Genomic DNA, 17,602 nt, shown 5'->3' on the forward strand with positions numbered 1-17,602 from the left:
TAATCACGTGGACATGTAAAGCATCCTAAACACAAGTTTATAAATGTGGAGGAAAAAAACCAGAGGACGCGGATATAAATCCACGCGACCACGGGAAGAGAGACACGCAAACTCCAAATACATAGGCGTCAAGGTCAGGATTGAACCCAAGACCTCCCGTATACCAGGCGAGGCAGTGAACATCTTGCCAACCGTGGCGCCCTCATGAACCCACCGCGTGCGTTGGTTCAAGACCCGGAGCTGAGCTGGGCCACTCCAGGAACAGCCAATCACGGCTTGGGTCTCGTTTATCATGGCTGTGGGAATGCATCAAGAGGCGCATGATGTGCACTCTGCAACTTATTGATTTATAAGCTGGAGGAATTTTATAATAAGAGGTTTACGATTTAACCATTTGCTGAATGGTGCTCGCCTGAGCACAGGTATTGGAAACAAGGCAATGATAGTATATACGACCTACGGTTATGTAGAATGTCAACCTTTAAGTGTCCGTGAATGAGCTCAGATGTATGGGGTGTGGAAATTTCTGGCACAGATCAAGACAGCTGACAAAACCATGTACGATCTGAAATAGTCAGAACCAGTCACAGGCACCAAAAACATTCTGCTGGATGGACCCACTGGATTGTCATTGTGTCAAATTCATTTAACAACTGGAAACTTACACTGAAGACAATCTTAGCATAACACTGTGATATATGGCCAGGTGGCGCTACATTGAGAGTATGTCTCTTGGAACTAGAAAGCTGACAGCCATTTCGACTCAATTGGGACTCTGCATAGTAATCGGTGTCCCCTACTGGCAAACTAATGCCCCAAATTCACTCGCAAATTTATATCCATCCTGGTCTTTGGAGTTCTCACCTGGGTTAATGATAATAATAATATAAACTATATTCCTGGCAGTTGATCAAAATGAGTACCGTTATGTGGGAAGTTAACAGTGGTTGTCCGAAGAATAGTCACGCCCGTCAAAAGTACCGCGTAATTTCCGCCATTGGCTTCGAGCTACACACCGGTAATGAGCACACACCACCCCCCATTGAGTTGGGCAGCAACACATTTTATTTAGATTTTTTTTTTTTACCGCAACAGAAAATCTTTGCTGGAATAGGATCCCTTTTTCTTGTCAACAGGTGTCACTTGACAGGCAGCCATCCAACACCGTGACACAAATTTTCATACAGCGATCACAAATGCGCATCCCAACCAAAGACGGATGTTAGGATGCAACAAGCACTCAACGCCGACCAGATAAAGAATCTTTTTCTTGATCACGCGATTGAACTGGGGCATGAGTTCAATTCGGCAAAAAAGGCCGCTGTCCCTTGAGTAGGTCACTCGCGAGCTGAGTGAGCGGCCCTGTGGCATCATTTGCGGCAACATTTGTATACATCAATGCCACTATCCACAGATCTTCATGTTCTTAACATTTAGCATATTCCTGCGTGAGCCTGTGGGAATATGCGGCATTGATTCGAAAAACACGTTTGGTTTTTTTTTACTTTCTACTTAGCAAAAAACCTAGTTTTCCACTACGCTTCTGACTCATACCCAGATATAAACATTTAAACGCTATGATGCTACATGACTACGTTTATGTTTTCTAAAAAAAATTGCTACAACAAAACAACCCCCACATCCAGTTAGTTGATCAGAGAGACTCAGCTTCGTCAAAAATACCACACCGCAGGGTGGCATGCCGGTTTAACACACCACCTGACAATTCATACAGGATACGAGAATACATTTGGCACATGCCACGTGTTGAATTACTTGCGGCTTTCTAACAGCGGCGATCACTGGTTCGTTGTCGTAATCATTATTATTATTATTCGTCTGCTACTATTCACACCATTTTCAGACGCCTTTTTTTCCCGCAGACTAATTACCGGAATAATAGTCCAGCGCTGCAAATAGCACATGATTGAAACCCCTTAAGATGTCTTCACCCCCCCCCCCCCTTATTTATTTTATAGTCTGAAACTATTTCCCGCCCAGTTCCTGAGATCCATTCTGTATGCCATAAGGATTTATTTGTACTGCAGTCGTTCTACTTCAACGACTTTTGGTTTTAGTTTTATTTCTGTAAAGCTCCAAAAAAAACAATGGGGGATTGAAAGTCTGAACGTCGATTCGATTCATGATCTAAAAAGGAGATGCTCTGAAATACTTACAAAGTATATTACAAGCTGTGAATGAGGCTATTCGAAACGTAAGTCGTGTCAACTTACAATGGATTTGACGCCAACCTTTAACATTGCAGACATTAGGATTCCAAACAGTTGGACTTGAAGTGTTATTTTTTGCACGTGTGATATTTGGGTTTTCTCCAGGCAATCTAATTATCACCTCCATGACAAAGGAACTAAAAAGTAACCTTTAAGTGTCCGTGAATGAGCTCAGATGTATGGGGGTGTGAAATTTCTGGCACAGATCACGACAGCTGACAAAACCATGCACGATCTCAAATAGTCAGAACCAGTGGGTTCATCCAACAAAAAACATTTTGTTGGATGAACCCACTGGATTGTCATTGTGGCAACTGGAAACTTACACTGAAGACAATCTTAGCATAACACTGATATATGGCCACGAGGCGCTACATTGAGAGTATGTCTCTTGGAACTAAAAAGCTGACAGCCATTTAGACTCAATTGGGACTATGCATAGCAATCGATGTCCCCTACTGGAAAACTAATGCCCCAAATATACAGATAAAACATCCCGAGACAAACGCTCATGAAAATATATAAAATTCCCAGCTTGGATTTCCTTGATAAATATTTTTTTTAACGTAAAAAAGATTTTTAAAACCAAACTTTGCACCTGGTTAAAACCTCCTGCCAACGTACGCACAGTCAAATGTTAGAAAATGTTCCTCCCCTGTTCGCAGAGTCTAAAACAGCCTCCCTTCAAATATTCACACACTTGACTTCGACCCACACTCTTTAAGTATACATCAAGATACATCACAGCTCTCTATCGCATATGGAACCAACCAGGTGCCTCAGCTGTGGAGTGAGCGGTTTGCAATTGGAAGGTTGCAAGTTCATATCCTGGTAGGAGGCTTGACTCAGCCCATCATCCCTCTGGGGTCGATACAAATGAGTACCACTTTGTGGAGAATTCAACAGCCGGGGTGAGTATATCCAAAGCACTATAGCACTGGGGCGCCTCGGTGGCGAGATGTTAACTACCTCGCCTGGTATGTAGGAGGTCGTGAGTTCGAACCCGACCCTGACATCTGTATATTTGGAGTTTGCATGTTCTCCCCGTGGCTGCATGTATTTCTTTCCAGGTCCTCCGGTTTTTCCCTCCACATTTAGAAACATGCGTTTAAGAGCATTTGTCTGCTATAAATTTCCATGTGATAAGCCACTTCGTTGAGCTATCATTTGTGGCCAGGTCCCTTCTGAAAAAGAGCTACATAGCTCAGTGGTCTTTACATGGTAAAATAAAAATGGTTTAGTTTGGTTTATAGTTTAAAGGTTTATATACTCAACCCTGCTATTGGAGTACAGCATTTTCACCGGTGGCTTGGGCCTGTTAAGAAGCGACGAGAATGACCTCGATTTAAAGCTTTCGTGACTGCAGGGATTCATATTCTTGGTAAAGTCACGTGACTTTACCGAAAGAACCAAGAATATGAGAATGACCTCGATGCTCATTTGAGCAGCAAATCGCTTTTACCTTTTTCACACCACCTGACCGAAGAGAAAGCAAATATACACTCCATTCAGATGCGTGGGTCATGGGAGGGGTTGCTTCAGCCATACTTCTTCACCATCGTTGGTTGGTGCGAGTTGGTGAACAGCGGAGCGATGGCACTGCCTCACGCGCAGCTGCGGGGCGGATTCTCACGCCGCAGGGCCGTGAGAGACGGCGACGGTTTTGGGAGGCTTTCATCTAGCAGTGGATTGATCATGGCTAATGATGATGACCTCTTCTTTGTTACGCATGTGATGGTAACACTGAATGTTCCATATCTGCACATCTGTTTTTGCCGATGGATAAAACGAAACTGTATTGCTTGTAGAATCAAGCTTCATCGTCAGCGATTCAGACGAACTGTATAGCTTAGCCTACCTGGCGAAACTGTACTCGGGGCTAAGGGCATTCTATTTTTTTTAAAAAATTACAAATCATACACAATCCTATAAAAATGTAAAGTAAATCGAATATCCATCTGCAGAGTCTAATTGAATTCGACAAAAAAGCCTGATGAATAAATCTCATGAAGCTCTATACAAGGGATTTGTAAGGATGCGTTTCATACGCACACTGATATGAAAGATAAACGACAATGCAATGGGTATGCGAGTAGACACATCACTACGATAGTGAATAGCTTGCGGCAACACGAAGCAGACCGTGGTGTTTCATGATAACCGTGGAGTAAAACAAATTTTCTCAATTGCCAAACACGGTGGCAATGGCATTCCGAAAGTAAAACTGGTGGCTCTGACGTAGGCGCTCTCGACAACACAATCGCACGCATTAACCTTATTAATGCAACCATCATAAATCATTAATTAAGCATTGCAGGCCACCTGAAAAGCAACGGACCCTTGCTGACAAGATTAGCCACGAAACTCGGTCCAACGTGAACCCGTGAACTCAACACCCTGATCGCAGAGCAGCAAGAAAAACATTGTAAATGAAGCCGTATATACCGAGCCAAATGTACTCTCTTTGTAATAATTCATTTAGATAAATTTTTTCACGAATATATTTTTTTACAAATATATTTTTTTTACAGGAACGGTGGAGCAGGAGTGGAGCGTGCCGGTGACCATCTTTGAAACTGGGTTCAGCGGGCACCTCGCCTCTGGCCTGTTCGGCGACACGGGGTTCCCAGCGCATCGCGCGTACCGCTGTCTTACCGCCCCCGCACCCTGGATGCGTGTACACTGCACCTCTTTCACACCGTACATAGCCAACCGTGCTAATCAGAGGTGCGGGGGGGGGACAACAAATGTCCGCACGCAGCGCCAACGTCATCAGGGTTAAATTTATCCCCGCCCGCTATTCATAACGCTTTCGTTTCACTTCCACGGGCAAGGTGGCACAATCCTTTGTTGTAACAGCTCCACCCCCCCCCCCGCAACATCAAACAGCCATCAATCCCCGGGCGCCCGCGCGAGCGACTGCTGAGGTTAAGGGGCGATTTCTCGACCTTCATCGTTCATTGTGGGGGTTGGTGCACGTCGATGGCTTGACCGCAGACGTAAAAGACCACAGTGGCTCGCCCTCACTCAAAAGGATTACAAATGACTACGTGGTTAGGCGGTGGTTACACGTGTTGGCGGTGATAATATATACGCCGCAAGAGGTGAATCTAACAATCAGATATATATAAATATATCATTACTCGCAACTTGTTTAATTTGAATAGCCAATGGCGACATTGTTCCCCCAAATGGCAGACGAATGCCCACTTGCATCCGAGTGCTGTCTGCTCGTGTTCAACTTTTGCCGCTGGCTGATTTGAATTAAGTTGCAATTTAAAACCTCCCAGAACAAACTGCATTTTAATATAGGACCTGAAATTTTGCTATTTGCGACTTGAAGGCCTTTTTTGTTGCTTCGCTTTTCACTCCGATCAAAATTCCTTTATCAAGCGCGCATTGAGGTGCGCATTTGCATTGATCCTACAAAGTTCACAAACAATGTAAATAGAGATTATGAATCGGTCACAACGCTGTAGTTTTTTTTTGTCAGCGTGAATTCTACACTGACAATACTTTCTGCAGACACAGGTAGGCGATGCGCTTCTTTCTAAAGTGCCATTCTAACTTGCCATCACATAGCTTATGTATGATTCCTCCAGAATAAATACATATTCTGATTCAGATTCATACCCTGCCAGTATATGATACACGTAGTCAGCAGGAAAAAACAAGTGGAGGATTTTGGGCTCGTGATCATCATCATCATCATCACCATCAGCCATGATCAATTCACTGCTGGATGAAGGCCTCCCTCCCCCAAGCCGTCGACAACATCTTGCACCAGCATGTCAAGTAATTTCATCACTCCTTTGCTTTTGCTGCTGCCATTAATCTCGACATCGGCTGTGCCAAGGACGCCACCATGGCGAGATGTTAACTCTCTCGCTCGGGATGCAGGAGGTTCGTGGATTCGATCTCGACCTGCTGTATATGTGGAGTTCGCACGTTCTTCCTGTGGTCACATGGATTTTTCTCCCGGTCCTCTGGTTTTTCCCTCCACATTTAGAAACATGCGTTTATAGTGTTTGGCTGCTAGAAATTTTCACGTGAGCTATCATTTGTGGCCAGGTCGCTTCTGAAAAGTAGCTATGTAGGTCAGTGAGCCTTACCTTGAAAAATATTGAAAAAAGTATAATGTACAGTTTTATCATCACCTAGAGCGACGTGTCCATATTGCATTTTTCTGTGATGCCCCCGGCTTGCGTACGTTTCTCCAACTCACGCGCTCCTTTCGTCTCACTTTTGACGGCACACATGCCCCGCAATTGCCGCACGCAAATCCATAAAGAGGGGAGCTGTGTTTGCAGCGCGCGCGCGTGCCACGCGGTGATAACACCACCCACTGCCCCCCAGCAGGACAACATGCTCAAGAGAAAACAATCGCGGTGATTAATAGCGCAGAGGGGAGGAGAGGGCATAAACAATACTTTGGCAGCAAACACAATGGAAATTGGGGATCGGTAATCCGAGATCGCCCCTTTGGAGCACACAGCGACTATTAATTGTCGCTGGGGGGTGCGGTCCCAGCAATCGCCGCTACGTGACCGCTAACCCAGCGACTTCCGGGATGGAATTGGTGGATTACACAATGACGGAGCCTGCGAGAGACAGCATCCACCCGCAGCACAGTCAGGTGACAGTTGGGGATGGTACAGAAAATTAGCTTGGATACTGGACATCTGTAAAAACAAAAAAGAGCTTTATAGCTCATCGGATTCCTCCAGTATAAAAAAATATTCTGATGCTGAGGTTCCCGAATTATCTGGGTGGTATCATACGAGTGTTCTTCTCGTATGTATGTATATATGTGCATTTCCATCGGGAATTACAGTTTCCTCCCACATTCAAAGCTAGCCATTAAGAAATTGGCCAAATACTCCAAAACAGGCGGTTTAGTCTTGCAACCCACTGGGGCTTTAAGAGGCGGAATAAACCTCAGCGCGTTTGCCATTAACACAGCCTCATAAGAGAGAGACAAAAATCATTGCCAGGCTGATTTGTCTAAATTTGGATGGCGTTTAGGGTTTAATCCCGCGCTCTGACAATGCAGCCAATAACGCACACATTTAATTTGGCCGGAGCTCGTGGCGTTATTCGTATATATTTTGACACGTTTCGTTTTTTTTTGTAATTAAGGATTGGTTTCCGTCGTTGTGCCTGGCAACTCCAGGACCTGTGGGCCACAAACAACACAGAGGCGAGGCAATGCAACTGCGTGTGGCAAAAACTTGAAGAAAATACATAATAATACAGCATTGGTTTACGTCGTCCTGAACGCTAATTGAACAGCAATGAGCGTCTTTTGTTGCATTGTTATACAATTCCTCGTGCACACCCATCATTGGTACATGTTGTTAACGTATACAGATTGTAATTGTTGAGTACTAGCTGCTGTGCCACATGGGTCAGAAACTTGGTTATTAAATGATGAACAATATGGAACAAAATATGAAAAGTGCACCAAGAAGCGTGGAGAGATGATGGAAATTACATTGAGAGACAGTAAGAGGAGCGCGCATGATGGTATGGGAACGTATGATTTCCAGAATCAGAATATGTATTTATACTGAAACAATCCGATGAGCTATGAAGCTTTTTTTCACAGATGTACAGTAGTTTCACAGATTTCCAGTTCTTATCCAAGTGGGCTTGGGCCAGACTTGTTGCAAGAAGTGATGATGGGTGAACGATGGACAGGAAGAACAGCGGAGCGGCAGACAAGGAATGAACTGTGTCAACAAGGACGTGCACACCAAGGAGATGGAGCGATTAGTTCACTGGCATGTGCTGGATGTATAATTGCATTGCAGGATCAGAGAGGTGGCTTGGTGAGGCCTTTATCCAACAGTGGACTGATCATGGCTGATAAAGATACAGATTAATAACAATCACTAATTATCACATACAGATTCACATGTCCGGCACAATTTAAGGTGCAGATGTTTCCTGTGCTGCAAAGGATAGGAAGATTGACATTTCAGCTCAGTGGTTTCCTTCAGGAATATGAGAATTCAGAGTAAGAATCAAACATAATGGGAAGGATGGGTGGGATTTAGTGGCACTTGGTGGAACTGTAACACAACACTTAATTCCGTCCGGAGGAAGGAAGCGGTGAAAGTGCGATATTGCTGAGGAAGGGGGCCCACATGCGGCTGGTGTGGATCACAAAAGTTGCCAACGCCTCGTAATAACAATCGTTGGATAGCTAACGATCACGAAGAGAAAGCAGGACCGCGGTGGGAAGCTCCGGCAGCTCTGCACAAGTGGAAAATGTGGCTTGATTGGGGAGCGTAACACAAGGAATCCACCGAATTGCCCAATTTTCCAAAGGAAGGCAGGCTGGAATACCTGAGCCAAAAAGGAAATGAACAGATGCGCAGGTTCCATGAAAATGCACGTGTGCTGGCTGATGAGAATGCCAGGCCTCTTGGGGGGAAAGGAACAAAAAAACATCGATGCAATGAACACATCTTCGCAACAGACGTAATTTTCAGGGCATGCTGAGCTATGGATGAGCTCTACCTTAGTCATGGCAGTTATTCTTTGCCTATGTTTATTGGCGAAATGCCCATTGCATTAATGGTCACATTATTGAATTGACTCGTTAAGTAATGATTTGTCAATTCGCTATTTCGTGAGCGTTCATGCATTCCCGTACTGCCGACAAGAACAACTACTTGCAGCACCGCGCCCGACAGGCCCCGTGTAGCCTAAACAGACTGTTGGGGCAAGTACGGTTTCGCAAGTAGCACCTACGAAGGCCGGAATGGCACACGGGGGGGGGGTGGGTGGCCAGCACCACGCCCAGCCACCTTTGACTCCCCAGTGGCGATATTTACACATTGCACCAGGTACTCATTTGAGGCTGAGTTGACCTAGGGGAGGCTCAGGAGCGGTTCAGATAATCGTCACTTGGTGTTGGCCGTGAGCAGGAATGAAACTCGGGTCGCCGGGTTCATAGTGTGGCACGCGAACAGCTGCGCCACTGCCCCCCCCTCCTGCCCACACACACAAATGATGGCTCCATCTCTGTGTAATTCACCAAGCCCGCTGGGGATTTACGAGCACGAATCGGCATCACCACACTCGACAGATATTAGGGGGACAGGTAAATACTGCGGTCGGGACACGAGCACATCGGCGCCTCTATGTTCTCTGGTCTTTTATGCCCACCTGCAAGTACCTGAATGTTATCAGAATGCATACCGCTAGTTTATCACCGCAACGTTTATTTTTACTTGCTTTGACAATTTTTATCTATTGCTGGTGAGAACGTGCACATCCCTTTAATATATACATCTCTTAGCTCTCTCCGTGTGTTTAGATCTGAAGCGGTTTGAGCAACACCACTTGACTTGACAGTCGCGAACAGATGGCAGTGTCATACAAACTAGACGTTTAAGCAGCCCAGTATCAGTATTAACTCTTTCGATTAGCACGGTTGGTTGCGTACGAAGAAGGTCAACATACATAGGAAAATGAAGAAGAGCATGATTGGAAGGCTGGAGAGAGAACCCCATGTCTCAATTCCTGCCACTTTGCTTTCAGTTTACACGGTCACTTCCTTCCTTGTTTTTTGCTTTTCATCAATTACATCAAATTTGTTCTCTTGCCATCGCGGCACAGATAAAGAGTTTTCCATTATGGAATCCCGCATGACAGCAAAGCACTCGTCACATTTGTCAATGGGCTGGAAGTGACACTGGAAAGGCATCCTTCGTGGTTCGCCTGACCACAACCTCTGGACTGCGGTTCTCAGCCGTGCCGATGGGTTCACGGTTTGCCCTGTGCCCATCCGTCAAGTAAGACATCAGAGCTGCGTTAGATCAAACTGAAGATAATTACCAAAATGTCAACATTTTTTTTTATTTGTCAGTCCTTGCTGTCTGGGCTGATCATCAAACACGCTTAACGTGCCAGTGTGTGGTTGAATCTCGCGCAGCTGCCCGGATTCAACTCTGGGATCTCAGCGCTGCTGCGTCAGGATTCGGACACGGGCATGCATTATTCGTTTGGCCTACCCAGTCGTCCCCACAGTTGCAAGATTCTTTGACGTAGGTCGCAAACGCTGCTCGTTCCAATTTTTGAAAGATCTGCATCTTTGCAATTGGAAACAATTGCCTGTGCTTTAGATGAGACGTGTCGATTGGCACGATGGTCCATGTTATATCCGAGATGGCCCATTCTTCAATAAAATTCACCAGTGGAATACGATCAGATATCATGGTGCGAATGCAAAATATAGCAGTTTCAGAAAATGCATTTACTTGTCCTGGATGTGCTAACTCAATGTTGCATGATATATCTTTAAGTTTAGATCAGAGATTTATAATAAAAGATGATATTTATTCATTTAATAAAAGGCTATCAATATAAACATGTGGACACATTCCGTGTAACATGTCTACATAAGAGATCATATCAATTTCCTTCTTCATCTACAGCTGGACACAGGATCCTCTAATGCCACGTTGGGCAATTAATGGCACGTCACCCACGACGCTGGACGGCATGGGTTGGTGAAGCGGGCGGTGACTTAGAGGGCAAGGGACGTGACCAACTAAGACACATGACGAGCCACTGATATTACCAATATTAACCATGGCCAGGAACCAACATTAAGTGCAGCGCCACGGTGGCGAGATGTTAACTCCCTTGCCTGGTATGCAGGAGGTAATAAGTTCGATCCCGACCCTGACGCCTGTATATCTGGAGTGTGAATGTGCCTCTCCCTGTAGTCGCGTGGATTTTTCTCCGGGTCCTCCGGTTTTTCCCTCCACATTCACAAACATGTGTTCAGAGTATTTGACTGCAATAAATGTTCCACGCTAGCGTCATTTGTGGCCAGGTCGCTTCTTGAAAAAAAGAGAGAAAATAGTTTAGTTCTCAGCGGCAGGGCACACAGAGCAATGCGCTAACCACTGCGCCGAAGCTCCGCCCCCACACATCTGTATATCGGTTCAATTCAGTTCAGGTGCAGTGGTCTCAAAAGGGGCTTCATAGCCACTTTGATGACGGTGAAATTTGCACGGTACAAGAGGAGGTAGCTACGCCGGCCCACCGGAATAGGCTCAGACAAAAATAATATAACACTGTCTCTCCTCCGAGAGGTGCGTCGACAAGATGCTAATGTACTGCCAGCTGATTGGTCCCAGCTCGGTCTTTGCTGATTGCACAAAGAAACTGTATCCCCCCCCCCGCCCCCCCCAACACGAATACAATTAATGGCAGTGCTCTATCCCACCGTGTGTGGCTCAGGAACACTCTTCTGCAACGAGATCAATTGCTTGGAGCTAAAACAAAATGTAATTGCATGCATGCAGAGAATTGCAAGGACTCAAGTGGATGCGGTATGAAATACATAATATTACATTTTACAGCCCTTTGTTAATCTAGTGCTGAACGAAGGCGTCCTCGTGGCGTGTCAGTCGCGGGGGTTGTGTGACCAGTTCACATTTCACTTGGCGCTGATGTAAAACCGTGGCCAGGAATTGAACTCAGGTTCGCCGTGTTTGTGGCGCAGCGTGCTAACCAACTGTGGCACCAGTTCAGTCTTAATGTGAAACGTATATTGAGACCTAGGTAAAAAAATATATATATATAACATGAACAGAAGAAGAAAATGGCTCAATAGTATGGACATGCCGATTCCAAGCAGCACAGACACAACAGTCAAAAGGACAGACCCAGAGATATGCCAGAAGCAAATAAAACTTTAGACAAGCCAATCGTAGAAAATTGGCTGGGATTAAACTGGAATGACAAATAAGTGCTTGGGCAGATGGGCGTTTAATCCGGTGGGCAGGGGAGGGCGAGCAATCAGAAACATTTGTGGATAACTAAACCACCAGTTACCGCTTATGTCTGAAAACGCCTTTGAGACAGGCGCGTGCATACTTGCCGTAGCACTTTATTGAAATGGGATTTTCTCTTAATGGCTTCTAAACATATGTGGCAGCCTACGTGTAAATTACCAGAATTGCCAACTTTATAAAATGTTAAGTCTTAATGGTGAACTGAAGGGGTACTTCATAATTTATTTGCCACCAGGACAATAAAGAACCTAGCAGTAATGAGGCAATTATAATGAACATTGAATCCACTCGGTGCAATAAACCAACCTAAAATAAGGTCAATATTCTAATTGTACCAATGCAATTCCAGCCATCTAACATTCACTGCAATCCACGCTGATAAGATATGTAACGTGAAAGAAATGTTCACGACTTTAGAATACCACACGTGACACCCAAAGGTGCATTAACTACACCCGCATGGCAACGGACAATGCACAACGGTTCATCAGCGGAATTCCACGACGTAAAAAAAAAAATACCACGACAAGAATTACATCGCTGCGGTCGCATCGCCCGCGGTGGTTTGTTAAGAGCTTTACTCGCACACGGCTGCTCGTGAAGAGAACTACTACGGAGGGGGGAGGGGGGCGGGGGACAACTTGGCCACTTTCCGAAGCCACGCTCACGCTTACCTGGCTGCTGGAAAACCTCGTGCCATTGGGTCCATTGGGTGGGTGGCTCTTAAACGGTGAGTGCGCAGGACCCGTCTCGGTGGTGAATATCATCCCAGACAGCAGTGGAAGCATGGCGGTGCGCCCTTGCGCGCCCGCGCGCGCAACAACGCAACGTGGGAAAAGCGTCCAAGCGGCCGCCAAATCTGATAATTCAAAGTGTGCGGCAGCCCAGTCCGCATAAACCCACACGCAGGACACTGCTTCTGGGATGCAAACGCGCAGCGGCAGAACAGGCACAGCGGAGCAAACGGGCGGCAACGTGGTGCAGGGCGGTGGGGGGGGGGGGGTGGAAGGAGTTCCGATACGGAACTCACTGCAGCCACATCGGAACCACGAGCGACACCCCTGGGAAGCAAACGCGCTGCAGCTGAACGGCACAGCGGAGCAAACGGGAGGAGTTCCGTTATGAGAACTCGCTGCAGCCACACTGGAGCCGCGAGAGCTACGCCGCACGTGCCACTATTGTGTGGGCGTGTCACTCACGCCCACACAATGCAGCGGCCCTGATTTGTTGAGTGACCGATCCCAGGGCATGCCGGTGCTCGCTTGCATTCGTCCCTTTTAATTTGATCTCTGAATCCGCTGGAATGGAGGAGGAGGAGGAGGAGGACAAGGGGGTTGAATGCGGGAAATGCGGGGGTGTCGAAGAGCCCACCTGGCGTTGTGCAAATCACACATTGGTAATACCGTGCGAATAGGATGGCATCTCAATAGTATTAAGTGGGTTTAAGCAAGGCATTTGCAATTTCTCACCAATACAAAAAAATATAATGCGATTTTTTTTATTTTTGTTATGGAAAATCTCACCGATTCTTGTGTTTCTGGCAGGTCCTGCGTTTCGTTTTTTGGCCAATTCTCACAGAGTAAATATCTGCGTAGGAGGGAGATACGCTCTTAATGCGACTAAACAAAAAGCATAACAAAAATAAAGTGTCGCATTATACATTCACTTCACAGATGATCTAATTTTGGTAGATTGCGGCGCGTGGCGCTGCAACATTGCAAAGTACACTCTGTGCATTCGGCGGTGCGATGAGAATTGGATGAAATTCACCTTGTGATTGAATCTGCTCTACGCTGCCAATCCCTGCTGCTCTGAAAGTTCCCCAAACAACTCGGGGCTCGGAAACAACCGCGCATTGTGTAACTAGCCTTAAGGTAATGGCACATTCGGCAAACGAGGCGAACGCAGATGTTACGTGTTTTGACGTGTAAAAAAAATGTTTTAACACTGGCTTCTTTTTATTCGCGACAAAAAAAAAACGTTGTTTCCACAATAGCATTTTTTTCTTGTTTTGGTTTACAAGGGCCCTACTTCGTCATGATTGGTTAATTGCTCTTGGCAATTTGTGTCGAGGGCCTAAACGCAGGTGTCTGGAGCGCTCCCAACCATATCTCTGTGCAAAAATGCTGAAATTAGACAGCATCCACAGGTATTTAGCAGGGCATTTTATAAGGGATCAGTGTTTTTTCTTGCATTCTTGCCGTCAATTATAGTACTACTGCATTGCATGCTATGATCATGACTGCAAGCAGCTGAATGTTAAAAAAAATGTTACCCATAGAATCGGGGGGGGGGGGGTAACTGCACAGCATCAACATTGAATTCATAAGCACCATTCCAAAAGCACTGCTCAGAATTCCTTTCCCTGGGCCGTTCATCACACAGCTCACAGCGGGGTGATGTATTATAACTCACCACCAGGCCTTCTGGAAGTGACCTACGCAGTCACCTACCTCTCCCGGACCGCTGAGGCGAATTGCTCACATTATAATTACGTCCTTTGGCCTCAAAAGGCAGCACGCCAGACTCGAGATGAGACTATGCGTGTGCCATCTCGTCCAGCTGCAGAGGACTGATTTAAAGTTACAACGAGAATCAATTTATCCTTTTTGGCTAAAGAGAAATATTCCCCCTTGCCAGCACGGTTGGCAAAAGCATTGAGCGCGCTCACTCGAAAATCCTCCGTTTAATTTGGTAAGTGGAATCAATTGCTGTGACTTACGTCAATGCACTGCACTCCGAAAGGCTCCCTGCATTATCGACTCCCGGTGCCATAACGAACCAGACCGACTGTTAACCCTGGATGATTCCACGCCGCCGTGCAATAACACCGCGACTAATACCGCTAACGTGACATGGTTGGCGCTCGCAGGCATAGGGGGGCTGGGGTACAATGCTGTGGACACTATTGTGTCAAACGAGCTCGGATGGCACCGGTATTTGTTGCTCATTAAGCTGCACCGATTGTCACGTTCGTGGCCATTAATGCGCCAATGGAGGCCTGTCAGTGACACGTGGATACGCAGGTGAAAGAGGAGGTAAAGGTGAAAAGTGAAGTAAGGGAGAGGTGCAGCCCTGTAATGTCTTCCCTACGGCACTACTGGCGGAAGTGACCTCCACTAAACTATTTTTGTGACCAGGTAAGGCCCACTGAGTTATATAGAGCTCTTTTTCAGAAGCACCCTGGCCACAAATGATAGCTCAAAGAAGTGGCTTATCGCGTAGAAATGTCAAGCCGCCAAATACTCATAAGCCTGTTGATTCTAAATGTGCAGGGAAGAACCCGGAGAACAATGCACGCGACGACAGGGAGAGAGAGAGAGAAACAAGCAAACTCCAAATATAGAGGCGTCAGGGTCAAGATCGAACCCACAACCTCGAGTAGACCAGGCGAGGTAGGTAACACCTTCCCACCCCGGCACCTTCTAGAGCAGCGGTGGGGAACGTCCGGCCTGCGGGCCGTATAAGGCCCGCGAAATCATTTGGTCTGGCCCTGCCAAGGCAACCGAATGACTCGAAATTCAATAAATCCAGGTGCTTTTTTCATAGCAACATAAATTTAATTTTGTATGGGCCGCTAATGATGTTATAAATATCCAAATGGCCCTTGGCAGAAAAAAGGTTCCCCACCCCTGTTCTAGAGGGTGCTCTAGAGATCCCCTCTCTAAGGTATATTGGCCTACTCTTCCGCGCTGGCCGCATGTTGTAGGAGCAAAAGCGAACTACCGATGGACTAAGTGTGGCGCACCCATGTACGCTGCCCGGTAGACAGAAGCGGCGGCGGCGGGTGGGGGGATTTAAGGAAACGTTAACGGTTCTTTCAGCTGCCACGCCTCAAAAAGAGATCGAACCACTTCAAGGTCCAGTGTTCGAGCCACTACACCACGGCATCATCGCACAAAGGTTCAATCGGTTGATAATAATAGTCATATTTTGTAAAGAGGGATTATGGACGCATGTAAGAGGACAACAAATCTGAATGATCTAATGAATACATTCATCCTCAAGACATTCTGATCTCTTACACATTTGAAGCTGACCAAAAGCCACTTGATTGACTTGCAGCACTTACGGGGAGAATCATTCGATCGGCTACTTAAAGTGAGCTGTCTATCAGTCCACGGATTCTACTTGTCAATGCAATGCACCAGCACCGCGCTATTTGATTATGCAAATAGTTAGCAAGCTTTGAGCGGCCTGCGGTTTCCTCTCGGAGTATATGGATCACCGATGGCCCTTGGACGTCGTATTCCACCGCCCCGATCGTATGACATTATTTTGCTGTAAATAAACCGAAACAAGAGCTATGGTTGATGAAAAATTTACAAGTATGTCAACACACTATGACCTGTCGTTATAAATAATTTAGTGTGTGTCCTGCTGTCAATATACAAATTCTGGCAGATCTGCACAAAAGTCGGGTCTTCGTTTCCCCGGTCACATCAGCATGGGAGAGAAAAAAACCGGTATACTCTCTACCCATAAATCAGCTTTACAACAAAGTTTCTGTGTTGTCCACATGACCTAGGGGCCTGCGTGATGATTGCAGCCCACGGGTGCATTGTAAGGACAATGAGTTTTAATTTGAGCTCGTGAGCCCAGAGGCTACAGAGGGCAAGTTGGCCAACCAGCCGGCTCACGTCGGCAATGATAATTCGTTAACGCAATGAGCAAATGAGTGCGTGCGTGCACCACGCATTTTCTGCAGCGTGCTCTTGGATGAGTTGGGTTTGAGCCTACAAACTGAGAATGCGTACGTGACAAAAACCAGCCTCCTCCAATTGATCTCACCTTGTAAAGAAAATTCATAACCTTGCGGGGGTTATGTGTTGCACCGTATGGCAACGCCGACAGAAATATAACCCGCGCGCTTAAACACGAGGCACACCCACACACGCGCTGCTCACAGCCAACCATCAATATTTCAAGAGCTAGTACGGTCACTCGCACCGAATAAATCGCGGTTACGCACTTTGACAGCGATTCCACCTCTGGCACCATCACCGGCCGACGAGGAGTGACTTACAATCCCGTCAGAACACTCGTGTGCATGAGAAGCAGCCGTGTGTGGCCAGAGCGGTGAGTCTGGCATGGCCAGCCCTCGCACGGACAGGCACTGCTGAATATCATCCTGGGATCCAATCTCACAGTGAGGGCGCTTAGAGACAAAAACAGAGATTTTTGTCGTTATTGTAATGGTGTCTTTTTTGCACGGTTGGCTACGTACGGTGCGAAAGAAGTTCAACATACATATATATGGCAGTCTTACTTTTGTATTGCCGAGTTACAAATTATAATAGGGTTTTTCCCCTTTTTTCTGGCAACGAAACTGAAACCTTTTTACAAGGAATCATGTGTGCATTAACCACAATACCTGCAGTCAAAATGCAACCAAAAAACACTTTGATAATATATGCATTGTCCTTGAAACTGATTGGTCCACACCAGAGACAGCTTTCTTTTGAGACTCGTCTCAATTGGTGCTAGACTAGAGGACGCCAAAAGGCGTACAGCACAAAGACAATGCCACTATCAGAGTAATGAGGGCTCGGG

The 17,602-nt window shown here is 46.3% G+C and overlaps 1 protein-coding gene across 14 annotated transcripts in view; it reads right to left on the minus strand.

The window, feature by feature from the left end:
* The window catches only part of LOC116945543 (liprin-alpha-1-like), a 273,534-nt gene that overhangs the window by 118,966 nt on the left and 136,966 nt on the right, over positions 1 to 17,602 (minus strand). Inside the window, exon 1 of one of the 14 annotated variants that reach the window (XM_076069410.1) lies at positions 12,724 to 13,183. The exons of the other annotated variants lie outside the window; for them this stretch is intronic. Coding sequence (XP_075925525.1) covers positions 12,724 to 12,837 — 114 coding nt within the window. The 5' untranslated portion in view covers positions 12,838 to 13,183. Of the gene's footprint in view, positions 1 to 12,723; positions 13,184 to 17,602 lie in introns of those variants that run through there. 14 annotated transcript variants of the gene reach the window in all.

The sequence above is a fragment of the Petromyzon marinus genome, chromosome 24, assembly GCF_048934315.1.
Source record: "Petromyzon marinus isolate PM22_M1 ecotype Great Lakes invasive population chromosome 24, UKy_Petmar_22M1.pri1.0, whole genome shotgun sequence".
NCBI lineage: Eukaryota > Metazoa > Chordata > Hyperoartia > Petromyzontiformes > Petromyzontidae > Petromyzon > Petromyzon marinus.